Genomic DNA, 19,790 nt, shown 5'->3' on the forward strand with positions numbered 1-19,790 from the left:
AGCTCCTAGCTTGAGTATGTATAACGTCCCTACCATGAAAGCATTTTTTGTTCTATCAAATAGGATATTTGACCATTCAACAACCTATTATTTTAATTTTGACTTAAATGTCAAAATGGTTCTCGTGTTATAGTCATATGACCAATTTAGTCCATATGTTTTTGATTTGGCTAATTTAGTCATTGTGTTTGTCTATGTTAGCCAATTAAGGATATTTCATTTAATATTTTTTAAAAATTCATAAGAAAAATTATATGAGATATATTTACCCTTTCTCTTTACAGAAAAATGAAAATCAATGAGAAATAACACATATAAGAGATAAAACTTCCAATCTGAAAAATGATTACGGTTGTGACATAGAAAAGAGAGAGGGTAGTGTAGGGAGGAGGTCGGGGAGTTGGAAGGAGAATAATTTTTCTTTTAATTTTTAATTTTATTTTATTTTTAAATATTTTAAATCAAATAAATAATTTTATAAATAAGTTTATAATAATTTATAATTTTTTTTTACAGAAATTAAGTGGAAATGTCATTAATTGGCTAATAGAGATAAACACAAGGACTAAATTGGTCCAAATGAAAACACATAGACTAAATTGACTTGATGACTAATCTAATCTTAGGTTTATATACGTGTTAATTGAGACACTTAGTACTATAATTAAGTTATATTTTTTTACATTTGTAACGTTGAGTTCTTAAGATTGAATATCATGAATATCGAGTTCAATTGCACCTCTTAATATAAGTATACCCAAAGCCTAGTAAAAAGCGAGCAAGAATTTGGAACTTCCAACTCGAGTTCGAACTCCCACATGTATTCCACCAACTACCTAAACTACATGAAAAGGTAATTAATTTGTTATTAATTTGTTATTAATATGTGATGAGATACTTCTTATACTCATATGTATACATAATTAATACAATGATTACTTAACTGAATACGTTAATTCATTTGGTCCTTGGGTTGGCAGGTGGCTCGTGCACTGGCTTGTCAAAAAGTTTAGCATATAGTGAGATGATAAGGTCAACAAATAGCTCGAGTTCCAATTTGTCATTTTGTTTCATGCCTATTGTATTCCTTAGACCATCTTTAAAGGAGATGTCAAATTTTGAACACAAAATTTAAATTTGAATGTTTATGTGGCATATTGTTATTTTTATAAATTTTGTTCTCTAACTGATATGTCAAATTTAAACTATTATTTATTACATTATTTACTTTTTACAGTTGTGATTAGTATTTTAAAACAAAAGATAGCTATTAAAATTATAAAAAGTATTTATTAATTACTAAAAATAGATTTGAAGCTGCTGTCAAATTTGACAGCAACTTGCTCTGCTGCCTTTCCATGTCATGCCACATAGAAATTGACATTTCGGTTGGAAAACACTAATGATGTCTTTTATTACCGTTATTACTGATGTGGACTTTTTGACATCTCCTTTGGAGATGCTCTTATAATTTTTTTTTTTTTTTGTTTTGTCAACCATCATTTTTCTAATTTAGTGTCATTCATGTGAAATCTCGTTCCAAATTATGTGTATGTTCATTTTAACGGAATTATGAAATGATTATTTTACCCATTTATCCCCTCACCCTACACGGATCTTCCCTTTCCCTTTTGGCATATTTTCCTTATCTTTGTCTGCCACGTGGCACACCCACCTCATTTCCCCCCTTCTTTCTTTCTTCTTCCCCCCCTCCCCCCCCCCAAGTACACTCTCTCTTAGCTCACTTTCTCCTTCTCTCTCTAACACATACAACAACCATAGTGACCTCACCATCTGGACTTCCCTCATTTCCCTTACTTTTCTTCGATCTCACCCTCTCCCTCCTTCTTGACACTGTGCAGTCACTGTGCTTGTGACTCCGATGAGATTCCAAGTTTCTTCGATCAAGGTAAGCATCCTAGAACCCTTTAGATTATGTTCTAGTTTAGATTAGGTTAGTTTTGAGAACTTTGGTGACATTTGAACGTAGAAACACCTCGAGAGGAACACTTTTCAGTTTTTCAGCGAAAGACCGTAAGTTGCAGGCCATTTTCCAGCCAATCTCGACCTTGACTCTACTCCATCTTGGTACGACTTGAATCCTTACTCTCTTATCTTCATTTTTGGCTTTTGAATGGTGAATTTTGGTTAAGATTTGACCCCAAAACGAAGTCGTGGGGATTTCTCGGCCAAAACTCCGGCCTTCTCCCTCGCAAAATCAGGTCAAAAGCCAAACCCAAGCCTTGGGCCGGGCTAGCAGGCCCAAACCTCTTTAACCTAAAACCCAGCGCCTTCGGCCCACTAAGCCAACCCAAATCAAATCCCTTGGGCTGGGTTACAAGCCCAAAACAATTAAGCCCAACCCATTTCCCTAAGCCTAAAAACCAAAAGGAACTCAGGCATTTGGGCTGTGTAAGCTTGGGCCTTCGGCCCAAGGAACCCAAGCCCAGAAACCCTTTAGGCTTAAGCCCAAACCCAAGATTACCCCAACCCTGAACCTAAGAGCGCAGTAAAGGGCTGTCGGTGCTTGCGCGTGAAGCACACTCGCGGCCGTCGACCTTTCAGGCGAACTTTCCGGCAACCCATCTCGGCACGTGGCGGTCGGAGCTGCCACAAGGGGGTACTCGAGGTCCCCCCTTATGTTTTTCGACATCTTGAATTCGTTTATGACGTCCATTTCCCGAAATTCAATCGTTATGGTAGAGTTTTATTAATTAGACCCTTTATGTGCTTAGGTGTGATTATTAGTGGCGTTTCCATCCTTCCTATTTCGCACGGCTCTTCAACGATGGAGTATCTGTGAGTGGACCCCTTCTAAAATGCATATTTTACTATTAGAAATGCATATATGAAAAGCATGATTTAATGGTTACGTTTTATGATTAAAGTAGATTTTACTTATTATGAGATATCATGCTTTACTGAGAATATTTTAGAATACCATAATTTATCGATTTTCATGTTCTTTGTAGTATATATGATGGATGACTATATACTATGAAGATGTTTTGAGATATATGTACTTATGTTGGAAATATTATATTCAATGTTTTGTGCTTATCTAGTGGTCACTGTTCTACTACAAGCGATGATATTTATATTGGCTTCGGTCGGGTGATGTAGTGGCCTACGGGTCGGAAGATATTTATTTTGGCCTACAGGTCGGGTGATGTAGTGGCCTACAAGTCGGAAGATATTCATATATTTGGCCTACAGGTCGGGTAATGTAATGGCTTCAGTCGATTATGGTACCACTATTTAGCACATTATATATAATATATGTTATATGAAAGGTTTAATGGCATGCTAGGGTTTTCGGACAACCTATTACATGTTATACTATTGGGTTTTCATAAACCTTAGGTGTTAGTATGTTGATGAATAACTGTTTTAGTATTATATATATCAACTTGGTCTACTCATGTTTGTTTTGCGCCCCCTCAGGATATAGGAATGAGGCCTACGATCCGAACTACGAGGCATTCCCCTACCAGTGATATTGTGCCATCTTCTCTGCTTTTGACATCACTTGTAATAGCACTTTCTGTCACACCTTTCGCTTGTATTCTGAATTAGATGTATACCCTGAACATGTCATGCATTATCACTATCATTTTTATTTTACGGCTGAATATTTTTATATTATATTGAGTAGTTCACAATGAAATTTGTATGCATGTTTCACATGTTCTTGGCATATGCATTCACTAAATGGCTTGCGTCACCCTCGGGTGTCAGCCAGCATGTGGCCATCCCGCTAATTTATGTGGAACAAATTGATTTTTTGTTTACAATTATTATATTTGAGTCTTATATATAGATAATGTGGATGAGTTTGATACCAAATACATAGGTAATGTGGATGGGTTTGATACCGAATGTGTAGATAATGTGGATATACAAGTTTTGATACCTATCACGGAGGCTTTATGACCGACGAGTCTTGCTTTCCTAAGGTCGTCATTTTGATGACCTGAGAGGACCAAATGCATATTAGCCACAAGATTATATTAGTTTTGATCTAGAAGCTTAAAATGTTTGACAACTTAATAGATCAAAACCAACTTAAAATCCATGAACCATTAGAAAAATCAATTTCTTGTTCTTCGTTACTAATATAAACTAATATAAACCTTAGAAAATATAAATTAATATTTTAAATTGTCAAATATTTTAAGCCTTTGAATATAAACTAATATAATTCTATGGACACTAATATGTATTTGGTCCTCACAAATTCTCAAAATGAAGACCTTAGAAGAGTAGGACTCTATGACTAACAAGTTGTTTTTTATGAATTCAAGTTTTTAAGGGAGCAATTGCAAGTTTTAAAAAATTTAAATTCATATTTGATCAAATAATGCATTTAATCAAGATTTTAAAATTTGTTTTTTTATTTATCTAAAAGGGAAAATTCGTCACTAAAAAATCAATCCTAACATTTGATAGAAATTAATTACCAAAATATTTAATTTGGATTTTCTCTAAAATATGGGGTGTAAAAAATTACTTGTAGGGAGGATATACATACGATTTAAGTGTACATGTAGCAAGGTTATTTTATTTTATTTTATTTTTTTTGAGTTGAAACGATAGTGGTTTATTAAGATAGAAATAATGTCAAACAGAATCGAAGAGGGCCTCCACAAGGTAATATTTATTAAAACGTCCGCATGCATTCATGCTATGTACTTTTTACTACTATTGTCAACGTAGGATTTCCATATTATGATCATGAATATGCTCCATTGCATATACATATATGCTATTGAAGCAGTCGTTAACTGTCAGATTATAAATATTGACAATTGATCAAGCTATTACGAAGATAACTAATTTTATACAATGCCTTGGGGAGAAGAGAATTGATAGTTCTAAGTGAAGAAGTAATCTTACCCAACTTGTAGTACTTAACCATTTCTAATTATATAAGTAATCGGTATATTTGACATTTTAAATTCTTTTCTTGAAACCCAGTTCACCAAAAACTAATTTAATGGATATTTTAATATTAACTAAGATAACGAAACTATAAGCAAACACTTAAAGTCTCACTAATTCTGCATTATGAAGTAAAAATATATTAATTATTATTTATGTTGAACAAAAATGTCATATATATTGACTTGTTAACTTGGCGTGATATGGAGGAAAGTTACAAATTATGATTCTGCACACGTGCTCTACAATAAGAAGATAATTTGATATGACCATATCAAGACTGATTGGGTCTTTCAAATGAACAAGCATAATCATGTGAAATTTATGAAAATGATGCTTTCACCACATTCAATTTATGTGCCATAAACCTTGGTGCTTGATCCAACATGTGACATTGGGGTAGACGAGGACCTACGTACTTCTAGGGTTGTGTAAACACAAAAGAAAACAAAAAGAATAAGACATGCGTAATGGAGTTGTATACTATTGTATGCATCTTAATAAGGGTATAACTAAGTAGAGGCGGATGCAGGACTTCATCCTTGTTGCATTCCAACAATAGCGCACATCACACCAAATATTTTCTTTTAGTTTTTATTGTGAGTCATTTCGTTAAGCACTTGGTTGACCCATACTATTGTGCGCTTAGTGCACATTATTGCCCTTTAATGCTCTTTTAGTTATGTTTTTATGAATAAAACAAAGAGTTAACTCATATATGTATAGGGATGGGAGATCAAATTTATAAGACGAATGGGAGGAGAGATGGTTAATGGGTCTTCTTCTTATTGAGCTACCGTAATCAACTCAAATATTCACCTCCTTATGGTCTTGGACGAGGATCAAGTGATAGAGTTGCACTGGAGAGATGAAGATGTTTAACTTTTGTTGAACTCATCTGTTTTTACGGCAAACAAACGATTGAAAAAGAAATATTTTGGGAACTAAGTATATTTTTTTCAAACAAAAAACTGAGAGGGGTTAGGGCACGTGCCCCAGACCTTGATCACATTCGCCTCTAAAGAGAAGTAGTACACTAAACTCTAACTGTTGGAACGAAATTCGCACACAACCATTACTCTATGAATAATGGAACAAAATTCGCGCACAGACATTGGTCTATGAATAATCGTCGAAATTGCATGAACGTCTGTGTATAAGGGGTTTGGGAGGAGAGGGAGTGATTGAATATGGGAAGGATTGCCTACATATCTCCTCGTGAGAGAGGGAGCATCAAATCACATGTAGTTCCATGTATGAGCATGTAATGATGAGCTGACCATGTAGAGATGCGCTGAATGAGTTGTGGGGTATCGTGAGGTATGAGATCCTCTCTTGAGATATATACCCCCCCCCCCTCCCTCCTCTCTATGAATGTGGGATTATCCCTTGAGACATGGGATACCAGTTTCTTTGAGCTCTAGATGGGCATATTTATGGCGTTCAATGAGAGTCCTTATAAGAATGGATATCCATATTAAAAGTTAGGAGAATCCTAATAGGAAATCTAGAAAGAGATCATTTCCTATTAAGTTAATGATTACTTGAGATGCACACCAATCCCATGATAATAGGAGAACCCATGATTCTCTTATAATCAGAATATGATCATGATACATTTCTTGAGGACCAATTACGTCGTTCTTAATAAGGGCAGACCTTATCTATCGTTTCGATGCTTATTAGATTGACTTGTTCTGATAATACCTTTAGATGATCCGATCAAATCATGTAGGTTATTAAAACCGTCTTTATCTGATCGTGTAAGGCAGAGGGTCCGGAATTGAATCCTTTTCAAAGCTCTGCTAATTTCTCTGAGGTCCAGTCTTTGTAGCTTTCCCCGCCTTGGTCTGATGGTCCGAAAATCATGATCCTCCACTAACTAGCCAATAAGGTAATACATTACTAATGAGTTGTTCGGTACCCCTACCATTTAACCTCATAGTTTACGCTTGAGCGTTAATCACTGTGCCATGGTACAATGACGGTAAGTCAAGATAATAAGAATGTAATTATATGGTTATGTATATAATTAACGTGAGATTCAGTTTGTTCATAGTTGAAATCTTCTTCTAAATAATAGTCTAGATAACGTCCTAGGTGTTTACTTACCACGAAAAGGACTAAATGATTAGGACAATTTGCACTGAAACCATTGATCAAAAAATTGATTTACATGTCTCATCTAGCTAACCAGAGATTCAAGAAAATACACCAATTGGACCAAGTTAGCTATATAATATATATATATATATATATATATATATATATATATATATGTTATATGAATTTCACCCTCGCTTCACAGGTCTTTGTCTTGTCTGTGGAACTCTCTTTCTCATCATGGATTTGTCTCCCTTCCCGCTTACGGCGATGGATGGCTCCTATCCTACATCTTATTCTAAGCTAAAAACAAAATGGTTCCCATAGAGTCATCATGCTCTTCTTCTTTTTCCATTTTTTCCCCTAATAATATCCCCAAATATAAATAGTTTGTTGAGTACCTTTATTTTAACAGAAGAATTTTGGCCACTCAGTACTACGGTCTGGTAATATTTTTCTTCGCTTATAAGTAAGAGGTATGAGGTTCGAATCTTGTAGATGATGAATTCGATACCAAATTAAGTTACCCATTGTGTGGCTTAGCTAAACTCCCTCCTCCTCTTAATGTAAAATATATTGTTGTACTAAAAAAAAACTGAATAATTTGTATGACATGATGACAATGTCGCATGCAATTTTTTCAATATAACATGGTATTATTAACATGAAATGTCATAGTGTGACCGTATCGTAAAAATTTTAATCTCAATTCAGAATAATTTTGTGCGTGTCCGGCTACCTAGCAAGCTATAGGTAGCTTACATAACTTAGGCATTTGATTTTGAGCAGTATTTGCGCACATTTCTATTTCTTTTCCTCTTTTATATATATATATATATATATATATATATATATATATATATATATCAATTATCAATTAACGATTGTTAGTGTTTTCATGCATGTGGATCAAAGCAAATGCATGACAGTTGCTTGTAAAGGGGGCCCTCTATAAATTCCCAAAATAATACTAGAAACAAGAACTGTGTAGAAAAGGAGCTAAAAACCAAAAGAGTAGCTTCATTGCTAGAGCCAAAATAGAGGAAAGTAGGAAAGCCACGGCGTAAAGTTAGTACCAAGACCCTTTCATCTGACCTCTTTCTCTTACTCATATATTCTCAAGTTCCCACCATCATCATCTTCACAAATGAGACCAATATGAGAGAGATAGGAGAGGATTCAAACTCTAAACTTGGTTGCAAGGGTTAACGATGATCTCTCCTATTAAAGCTCTATGCCCCACATCACAGTATTCAATTCTATCAATTTTATTATTATCGATCACTTAAGTTACAAGTCCGGTTCACGAATCAGTATTTACTATTTAAGTTATTCTCAAATTATATATTCAACTCAGGATCTCATAAATACCTCTACTTTAGTCTTATAACACTGGTCTCTCTCTCTCTCTCTCTCTCTCTCTCTCTCTTTGGTGGGCTAGCTCTTGTGGATGAAACAAGTTCAGTGCTGGGTGTGGCTCAACTGCAGGAAAGAGAAGATCTTGAACTCATCATCAGCACCATCAATGAACTCATCAGCACTCATGAGTGGTAGCTCATCAACAACATGGGAAGAGAAGGCTTTTGCTGAAGATGCAGCAGGGCATGGTCCTCTTGGTGGTTGCATATGGCCTCCAAGATCTTACTCATGCAGTTTTTGTATGAGAGAGTTCAGGTCAGCTCAAGCCTTGGGTGGCCACATGAATGTCCACAGGAGAGATAGAGCTAGACTTAAACAATGCTTTAACCCTAATATTACTGCCACTACACATGATCATCATCATGTCCCACATCATCATCGTCATCATCATATCCATGATGTACATGATCATCATCATCATCATCATCATCAGCCTATAGCCTCCTCAGGTCACAATCTTGACCCTAATAATATCTCGTCAATATCATGTCCTTTCTCTTCACCACCTTCTTCTAGGGTTCCCCCATCTGCAGCTAATTTACTAGCTATTCAAAAGGAGAATTCAGGTACTGAAGAACCAGCTTTTTTTCTCTCTCCTCCTTTTTCTTCTACTACTACTGCTACTGCAGCTCCATCTTGGTCATCAGATAATTCAAAACCTGATGACCAATTGGAAAAGGAGAATATCAGGGAAGACGCCATATCCCTTCAAGGTAATTATGATCATGGCGATCACTTTAATGTGGAAACCGACTTGTCGGTGGGCTTGAATATTTCGGCTGTCAGCAGAAGCAGATCACAAGGTGGTTCTTGTGGGGAAGAAGCAAGCATAAGTTGTAAGAGGCCTAGGAATACTACTAATAGAGCTACTTCTTCATCATTTCCATTTTTTCTACAACCAGAAGTAGAGGTAACTAGAGCACTTGCGGCAAGCTCCATGGAAGATTTGGATCTTGAGCTCAGGCTTGGTGACCCTCCCAAGGTGAAATGAAAGTATGTAGTTGGCCTGGCCAATCGGCATGCAGTTGTATTATTGGCTAGCTAATCATCTTGATCATGTTAATTGTTGCAGTTAATGTTTTAATTAGTTTTTAGGAGAAAATTAGAAGAAATTAATCACTTTCAATTTCTGTTTTTTCTCCTCCACCTTTTTCCATCTCTTTCTTGGAAAAACCCTTAATTAAAGATTCAAGGGTAACAGAACATGCCAGATTGAGGTTCCATGTGCACATAATTGAATTCAAGATTAATTGATTGCACTTTATTTTCATAATTATTTGTCTTGTCAATCAAATATCCATTTTTCAGTTCTGATCGATGGGTTTTTGTTTCCAGTATATTAGTTACTATATATTGCTAATATTGATGTGATGATAACATGTTATGCTTGAAACTGGAAGTTAAATGACAGAGAGCAAACTGAAAAAGCTACACAAGAAGTAGTTGGAATTTTATATCTTGATATGGCAGGGAAAGATATGATAAGTAGTGTTGCATTAGGGTTTATGAGAGGTGTGATATATATTCCATTCCACGGTTCCACCTGTTAGATAGCTAGACAGATGAAGGTCCAAAGATATATAAAGTTCCCATAAATTTTTAAAATCTACCAGGTTTGCTGTTGCAGTTCAGGTTTTAAAAAATTCAAACAAGTACACAGTAGTTACCATTAGTTGACTGCCTGTTCTCAGACTACTTGAATCATGAGAGAGAGAGAGAGAGAGAGAGAGAGAGAGAAGCTTCTTTGTGCTTGTTTTTATGTTTATTTCCTTTGTTGTTTATCTTCCTGCCAAGAGAGGTAGAGACTAGGGAACTTAACTGTGAGAAATTTTTCCAAGTGCCGGGAACACCATGACACATGGTGTTCCCTCACACATTAGGATTTTGTTTTATTTATTTATTGAAATATAAAATTGAAGGATATCCAACATGTCAAATCCTAATGTGTGAGGGAACACCATGACACATGGTGTTCCCGGCACTTGGAAAAATTTCTCCTTAACTGTATCTGTGAAGCTGCAAATATTGTTGAAAAAACTGACTACTAGCTGACATCAAAAGTCATTTCAGCTACAATATCCCATAGTGTACTGAAAGTAATTCAGAGATCAATTAATACTATATACATTATAGTATATAATTAACATGAAACAAATCAAATTCCAAGATTTTAAGAAGCACTTCTATGGAATATCGATCTGTTGATCTCTTCTGTAATTCTATGCTATGGTAATCACTCTCTAATCGTCCAAATAGTCCATCAACTCGATGGAATCAAATTCGATTGATTAATGTAACAAACAAATTAAGAGCACCATTAAATAATCCGGGCACAGAGAGAAACAAATAGTCCATTGTTTTTACTTTTGGAACCATTTTAGCTACATGTTGAAACCCTCAACGACCAATCACCAACCGCCCTATAGATATATAAAATAAAAATAAAAAAATCTTAGAATGGAGAGCAACTTTCATGGCACATGTACACTATAATTATAGCGTTTGGTGTCAATGATACGATGTCATGCGAAAAGCAACATACAGGTGGCATCATATCATTGACACGGGACGCTACAATGGCCGTGTACTTGTGCCATAAAAATCTTCTCTTAATAAGTTTCCAAAATTAATGTCAAAATTTCAAAACCCTATATAGACGAGACTCCTATCTGGTTATAGTAATGCCGTAACCCTAGAATATACATACAATGGTTTCTTCCTGCAGAAGGGTTTTAATGAGTGCGTTTTTTCAACGTTTTCTTTATAAGGTAAAAGGATGATGAAACATCTCTTTTGATGCACTTTCAGATGGTCTCTACTCTCTGGAGGGAATTTATGTAACCCCAACAATATTTTTACCACTTTTAGGCGATGGAAGTGAAAAATGGAAAGACTTTACTTTTTGATGTGCATGCTTTCATCACACACACATGAACATTTCCATGAGCATGCATGAATTTCGAGGTGGGTAAAAAGGATAAACAGGTATGGAGGTTTTGGTTTTACTTTGGTTTGGATGAGGGCGCTGTTTCTGTGTAAGGAGGGACGGAGGGAGGGTTTGAAAAGTTAACGGTATTATTTTGGGGCAGTGTCTGGTCTGGCTGTTCGAGTAGTTCGGTTGGTTTGGTTTTACTTTTTGCCGGTTATCGAGGTCTGAAAATATTATTGAGAGATGAGTTAATTTGAGGTGCAGTTGTAGAGCCAGAAAATCACATGGATATGAGATGTCTCTCTCTCTCCTCTGTTTATTTCCTTCACTGAATAGGAAATTTTTACAAGGGAATGAGGAGATATTGCAGTACTGATCAGCTTTAAGTGAGCTTATGACAAATTGGATAGTGATCTTCATAAATGGCTTGTGGTTTTTGGTTGGTTACTTGGGTTTGGTGCTTTGTTTTGAAATTTTTTACAGTATATTGGTGTATGGATGCATTAGTGTTTGAACAGTTAAATTAAGATTGTCAAAATCTAGTCATGCAAATGAATCTAGCCGTCTAGTATATTGGTGCATCGTACACACCGAAGCAGAGTAGCATTGTAGCATTTCGGCTTTTGCATTTATACAGACATCTGACCCAACTGTTGTCCTTGAAGGAAAAGCTAGATTCGGCCTAAAAGTCCAAAACTTGAACTGTGATATGAAGCCCTAGTGGTGCATGGTACGTACTTGGATTGGCCGGAATTGGGCAAAATGCTTATAGGATTGTGTATTTGTTTGAGAGTTTATAGGATGCATGTGGCCCAAACGAACATGTATCATTGATGGAATGAAGATTTATGGCATTGAATTGGTAACATTTTCGTATTTTCTTTAATTTCTTTTTTTTATTAGAGAGAGAGAGAGAGTGAAAGTCTCTATCCACGAAATAAAAAAGGTTTGAATTTGGGATGCTATGGGCTAAAAAGAGGAAGATTCTGGTAAGATTTTAAGTCAAGTATGATTCACACTTATTACCGAGTTCTTTTGTAATAAAACTCAACATGCATGTTCTTCTAAATTAAACACATGTTACTAGATGTTAAGTTTTATCAAAAAGACCTTGATGATATTAAGTGTGGAATTTTTACGTATAAGATGTATATTATCTTTTATATTTTTGACGTGGGACTCTATTCTTCAACAAAAAGCTGTGTTATTTTTTCAATAGACCTATTCTTGGAAGATTGGTGATTCAAACATTGCACTTCCTCGGTATGGAGTATGTTTTTAAATGCTTGAGCTACAATCTTTTTTTTTTAACAAACTTGAGCTACAAACTCTTTGAAAACTCAAAGTTGTTTTTCATTTTATCATCATCACATCACATGTACATTTCTTCAACCTCTGTCACACTAACGCTTATCACTATAGTCTTTTTTCTTTATTATTTATTTCTCATATTCCTCTTCGTGTCTAATAAAAAAGGTTTGAATTTGGGATGCGATGGGCTAAAGAGGAAGGTTCTGATAAGATTTTAAGTCAAATATGGTCCACACTTAATATTACCGAGTTCTTTTGTGATAAAACTCAACACTTATGTTCTCACAATTTAAACACATGTTGCTAGATGTTAGGTTTTATAAAAAATACCTCGATGATATTAAGTGTGGAATTTCCACGTATAAGATGTATATTATCTTTTATATTTTTGACGTGGGACTCTATTCTTCAACAAAAAACTGCGTTATTTTTTCAATAGACCTATTCTTGGAAGATTGGTGATTCAAACATTGCACTTCCTCGGTATGGAGTATGTTTTTAAATGCTTGAGCTACTTTTTTTTTTTTTTTTTTTTTTTTTTTGACAAACTTGAGCTACAAACTCTTTGAAAACTCAAAGTTGTTTTTCATTTTATTATCATTACATTAAATATACATTTCTTCAACCTCTATCACACTAACGCCTATCATCATATTCCTTTCCGTATCTAACATAAAAAATGAAAACAAACAATAAAAAATATATATATATAAATCAATTTTTTTAATACAAGATATATAAACATTGACGGCCAGAGAATTTGAGTTGTACGGTGAGTCTGTTTTAATAAATTATTATCAAACTCGGTATGCAAAGTATTTTTATGAGCAACTCATTATTTCTAAATCGGTATGAGACATTTAACATTTAAATGCTTAGTTTTTAGTCCCCCAGATAGAAATAATGGATTGCTCATAAAAAACACTAACCATTGACAAATAACGCTTTACTGTAGTGGTGTAAAGCAATCATGCCTATTCCCTCTAGATGTTTGTATAAGTGCCCCAGAGAAGAAAACGGGTTGCGGTTGTGACTTCGATTCTCGAATTAAATAGGTACCTTTTGTAGAATCTGAAAAGGGTTTCTTTGGGTTTTGTTGTGGGATTTAGGTAAAACAATGTTGGGACTAACATCAGGAAGCCAACCACTGAGTGCACTTCTGAAGAATATTCATCACTCATCGCTACCAACTTAGAATCTACTTACCATCTTTCCCAACTTGTTCCTCTCTTGAAAGCATCCGGGCAAGGAAGCATTGTGTTTATATCCTCTGTTGCCGGGATGGCGGATACATTTATGCAGTAGGTAAAGGTGAGGCATTCCACTGTTTTTGTGTCTTCTTTTGCCCCATGTGATGATTATATTCGATTGAGTGCGAAAGGAGAAAGCCAAGTCTTTATGTTTTGTCTCCAATTTTCTTTTTTCAGCTGCAATCAATCAGCTTACGAAACATCTGGCTTGTGAGTAGGCGAAAGACAAATATCAGGAGCAATGTTGTCTGCCCTTGGTACATTAGAACCTCACTTGTGGAACATGTAATTCTCTTTCCTCGCTATGGCCTTTTAGGTGCTTCACCTACACATATAATTCTTCTGTGTCTGGCCGAAGACTGGGCGCATTTATTCCCAACAGCAGGCCAGCCCACTAACCCAGGCTCAATACCTGGCCGGAATTTGCCCCAAAACTCATTTTTGGCCCAAGAGATTGAGCAAGTTTGGGCGAGATTAGAATCTAAAATTAAAGTTTTACTCAAAGGGTTGGAGTGGGTCTAAATGCAAATTACATTGATTGCGAATATGTTCTTTCATCGGGTTATTAGGTATTCGGACAGGCAATTTTATATGAGTTACATGCTTACAAATGGAGTCATATACACTTGCTAATGTTCAGATGTATTCTGGAAATATAGATACAAGAGTAATCGACATGCTTCTTACGTCGTGTTCAACCTAGGAAAGTGGCAAGAGACTATCTGATAGAATGTATGAGGTATCAGCAGCTCAAATATAAGACTTTGAACAATATCAAAAGATGCATAAAGGTATGATTTTGTAGACCCTGCCGTGGGGGCTTTAACCTATATCCCACTCAGTATGCTTTTCTTGCAAATGATATTCGATAATTACTAATTTTAGTGGTTTAGAGTTGTGGAAACGGAAAGGTTGTTCTTTTGTGATCAAAAGATTACGGTTTCGAGTTGTGGGAACAGCCTCTTTACAAAACAAGAGTAAAGTTGCGTAAACGTTCCTCCCCTCTCGCAAAGCGAGGAGCCTTGTTGGCTTGAGGTTGCCCTTTTACTAATTTTAGTGGGACACAAGAGGGCTACATGCAGACATGTGCCAAAGGTATTAAGTTGAATTTCTTTTTGTCTCATGGAGAATAACACTTTGCCTTTTCATACGTGTGCGTTTACTTTGCGAGGAATGAGTACTTTTAACACCATCGATCCTCCTCTCAATGGTTGTGTTGCATTTCCGGTAGTCTTTTATCATCATACTGAAGCATCGTCATCTTGTTTCCCTTTCCCTTTTGCACCTCATGTTCTCAGGAATCAAGTACTGAAACTAAATTAGTGTTTGTGTCCCACCATTTCACTGGATCGTGCTGAGTTTTTTTTCTCTGGTATAGTACACATCCAACATTACACATCTCTTACTGTGATATATTCGATAGAATGTTGATATGCATCCCATAATCTTATTTTTCACTCACTTTTTAATGAAAAATAATTAAAACACTTAAAATGAGAAACAAATCAAACCTTCACATTTTATCTCTTCATCTCTCACCACATTCTAACTCTTTTGTCCCCCATCTTCTCTTTTGTCCACCCCCACACACCCCAAATTCTCTCTCTTCTTTTCTCCCTACTTTTCAACCCTTATTTGAATTGGAATTTGGGAATAAATGTGACCATGAGTCTTAAATCCAGATCTGGTAGGGGTAGAAAGAAAGAGATAAAGAGAAAGAAAGAAGAAAAGAAAAAGAAAGGAACGTAATTTTCCTAGAGGCTAAGAGAAAAAGAGTTGTCGCCATCATATGTGGTGTTTGGTTGGGATTGCATTCGATTGGGTTGGGCAAGGACTTCCGTGCTGTTCCATTTTCCTAAAATCTCCAAAACTCATTCATTTTTTATATTTATTTTATTTAAAACTTAAAATTGTTTGGGATATTTTAGGAATATGAGTGGGTGGGAAGATAGTGTTTGGTTTTCTGAAACTTTTTCTGGCAGGTGAAAATAAGTGGGTGGGAAAATAAGATTATGAGGTGATCATAGTAACGCTCATTAAATATTGTACAATAAGAATCGGCTAATGGGTTGAGATTAAGATACAAATTAAGACACATCCAGGATTCGATTTTCTTGCATGTAACCAAAGAAAGAGATACTTCAATCCCCTAACATTGACGTTGATTCTGTGCATTTTATGTTTATGTAAGATTGGATCTGCCGTGCAATGGGAATGTATCAAAAATTGGCTTCCGTTGAAGTTTTCAAATTTATGTTTGACCATTGTTCTCTATTTATCGATCTGTTGTCGGGTACGTATAATTTAACAAAGTTGCTAGCTGGTTTCAGTTGCTGGATAACAAGGAGTTTTTGGAAGAGAGAACGCCGCGAACTACATTGCAGAGCCTGAGGAAGTCTCATCTCTGGTAGTATTCCTTTGCCTGCCGGCTGCTTCGTACATCACCGGTCAGATTATTTCTATGGACGGAGGAATGACTGTAAACAGTTTCAGCCCTACTAGCTGGCCATTTTGATCCTCTGTCTCTCACATTTTTACCATGCTTGCTTCCTAATGTTTGCACATTTTTTGGATGAATGGATTTGTACCACTCATATTGTTAGCAACGAACCCTTATCCTTTGAAGTGATGTCGACGGTATGAATTGTAGAAAATAACTACGCTTGAGGCACATTGGAATAAAATTGTTGCAATTTCGAGGAGTGGTTATTAACACTCTATAATGATCATTAGGCGCTCCTTTCTTTTGTAATTTTGTTACTGATGAGTAGTGTAGAATGATTTTGATAAAGTGTAAATAACAACACCCTTATTGGTATATTTGTGGTAATCTTTCACCAATGATGCCAATGCTTAATGCAATGTGATTGGATTGGATTGGATTGGATTGGATTGGATTAAATTGGTCTAGAGTTTTAAAAATATGTCAATTGTCGGGGAAAATAAAAGCATTATTAAAAGTTTGGTGATTAGAAAACTTGAACCTTCTCAATTGACAAGATATTAACAGTTAAATATTTATTTCTAAAATATAAAAATAAATCTAACAGTTAAAATATTTTATATAAAAATAACCTTATAATCTGAAAATCTAACGATTGTAAAAATCAATTAAAATTGGACATAAAAAGTAGTATATAGAATTAATAATACTTTCTTTATTGCATAATAGACAGGTGTACAGAAGGATGAAGACGTGAGATATTTTCTGGTGAAAGGAACCCACCTTACCAGCAAAACAACGCCTGTTCCAACCAAGTTCCTTCATTTCAAGGCAAAACTTGTAGCAAGTGTGACGAGAAATATGTTCAAACCACGAGTAGTAGAATACATATAATTATATAAACGGAGAAATTTTTACTTTTTAAATTGTTAATTTTTTAAAACAAATATATCACTACTTGTATCATGACACGTATCATTTTATTTTATTTTTCGAGTACACTGGAAAATTCGTCGTGATTGATGTGAGGAACTGGGTCTTCTGGGTTTGTACGTGGCAACCAACATCACCTGTTCAACGTTGAAACACCAACGCAACAACCCTCCACGTCTCCCAAAACCATCGAAGCGTTTTCGACGTCTTCTCTTCTCCTCTTCCTCCCACCTTTCTGCAATGTCGTGGGTGTTGGGAATTAGGAAGTTCGAATACGTGTTGCCATCGTGATGCATGTTGATAACCTAGAAGGTTTTTTTTACGGAATTTTTGTTGTTATTATTATTGCTTTTCGGTCCAATTACTAAATAAAAAGCCATTCCAAGTTCCAATCTAACTGTCCATTATACAATGAATTTAAGAGTCTTCTTATTTTTTTTAAGTGAAAATTTTAGGTTTGATTCATGTAAAACAATTAATATTTGTGTTGAACTTAATATTTAACTGTGTCATTTTAATGATAAAGTATGATTAAATTGGTACTATTACGATGAGTTTTTCATTGTCTAAAAGTCATTCGAACTAAAATTTAATATTTTTTCTCGATTAAAATTTAAACTTTCAATTTGACTATGAGCTTTTAGTTTTTTAGAACCTTAGGCCTCGATTGGTAAGGCCCCTCAAAACCAAAAGATGCAAATGAGAATGAAAGCTTTAAATTTAAACCGAATTATTACTAATTCATTATGAAGCTTAAGTCCACCCTCTCCCCTTTAATGTAGATAATATTATTTATTAAAAAAAAATACGGTTAACTTAGTCTCATAATAAAATAATAATAATAATAAAATTTAAATTTATTTTTTACGATAATCGAACTTCAGGCCTCTCATATATAAATGAAAATAAATTCCATTAAATCAGATAACTAAGGCCTGGTTTGGTACTGAGGTGATTTTGAAAAAAGCTGGTATCAAAAAAAGCTGGGAGCTGTTTTTGTGTTTGGTAAACATTCAGCTTCAGCTTTTTTTTCACAGTTTTGGGTGAAAAAAAGCCAAAAACAAGAAATAGCAAAACTCAGCTTTGAAAAACCGGTTTTTTTTAATATCTGTTCTACATAAAGTTTACCAAACACTATAATACTGTTTTTTTTTTCAAAAGCACTTTTACAAAAAAGTTTACCAAACACTCTGCTGCTTTATTTCACAGCTGCTTATTTACACAGTACATCAAAAGTAATTTTTTTTTCAAAATACAGCAATACTAAATCAGCCCTAAATCACATCAAATAAGAACGTTGAGTTTCAATATCCAAATTTTGTTATTACGAGCAGCGAAGAAAACCCTGGACCTAACCAGTAACCAAGATGGGTCAAGTGAACCATGGTCAGAGGAGGATGTTGAGGTTGAGTCACTCAGGGACAGCGACTGACCTTTTATGACCATTGACGTGGCAATTCATCCAACTTGTGGGTCACCACATGTGGGGAACCGGAAACTCGTTGCTTGACAGCCCATACCCTTTACGTGGCAGGTGGTCACCGGTTGTTCCAATGTTATTACGTTTGGGCCACTATGTCGCCTTTTTTATACGGCCGAAAAAGAAAAGTAATGTTTCACTAAAGTGTAGGAACTCATTCTTAAAATTATTTAAGTTTAAATTATCGAGTTTTGTGTTTATAATTATAATAATTTATATTATAGATTTTGCTCTAAATATTATTTTTGCAAAAAATAAAGAATTAAAACTACATTCTTTTAATCAATTATTGTAGCTAATACACAAACGGTTCGTAATGTTTTTACTAATTTCGTTCATCTGTTTGTATACACTTCTATGACTAAACGAATTTAGTTTTAGTTGAATTTTTACAGAGATGATCTTTATAGCGAGACTTATAATATGAATAGTTTTAGTCATAAACACAAAGTTATATGAAGCAATAACGAACAATTTTGAATAAGAACTATGCCAATTATTATTAGAGAAAAATGACAAATCAACATTCAGTATGAAATACAAACCAAACAATACAACTACGCCTAAATAGCTTAACAAATTTTGTAAAAAATTGCCAAATCTAGTTACAATAATGTGTTTTTCTTCTACACCCAAACATCGAATTATCATTTTTGTGGTGTGAAATTAATATATTAAATTGAATACAAAAATCTCTTCCCAATTGGGAAAGTCCACAACAAAATGCTTTTATTAATTTTGTTCATCTGTTTGTGTACAGTTTGATAACTAAACGAAGTAAGTTTTAGTTATTTTTTACAGAGATAATCTTTATAGCAAGACTTATAATATTAACAGTTTTAGTCATACACACAAAGTTATATGAAGCAGTAACGAACAATTTTGAGTAGCAACTTCTGTCAAATATTATTAGAGAAAAATGACCAATCAACATTTAGTATGAAATAGAAACCAAACAATACAACTACGTCTAAACGGCTT

General features: G+C 34.8%; 1 protein-coding gene and 1 pseudogene across 1 annotated transcript; both read left to right on the forward strand.

Moving 5' to 3' along the window:
• Window positions 1-8,217: 8,217 nt before the first annotated feature.
• LOC137733297 (probable transcriptional regulator RABBIT EARS) lies at window positions 8,218-9,532 on the forward strand. The gene has a single exon (XM_068472449.1). The coding sequence runs from the start codon at window positions 8,495-8,497 to the stop codon at window positions 9,452-9,454; it is 960 nt and encodes a 319-aa protein (XP_068328550.1). The 5' UTR covers window positions 8,218-8,494; the 3' UTR covers window positions 9,455-9,532.
• A 4,284-nt stretch (window positions 9,533-13,816) lies between these two features.
• On the forward strand, window positions 13,817-16,468 carry LOC137734440 (tropinone reductase homolog At5g06060-like; annotated as a pseudogene).
• The last annotated feature ends 3,322 nt before the right edge of the window (window positions 16,469-19,790 follow it).

Source organism: Pyrus communis, chromosome 5 (genome assembly GCF_963583255.1).
Source record: "Pyrus communis chromosome 5, drPyrComm1.1, whole genome shotgun sequence".
Classification (NCBI taxonomy): domain Eukaryota; kingdom Viridiplantae; phylum Streptophyta; class Magnoliopsida; order Rosales; family Rosaceae; genus Pyrus; species Pyrus communis.

Bases quoted from the DNA above. Each gene is read 5' to 3' on its own strand.
- LOC137733297 (XM_068472449.1), top strand. From the start codon at position 8,495: ATGAAACAAGTTCAGTGCTGGGTGTGGCTCAACTGCAGGAAAGAGAAG.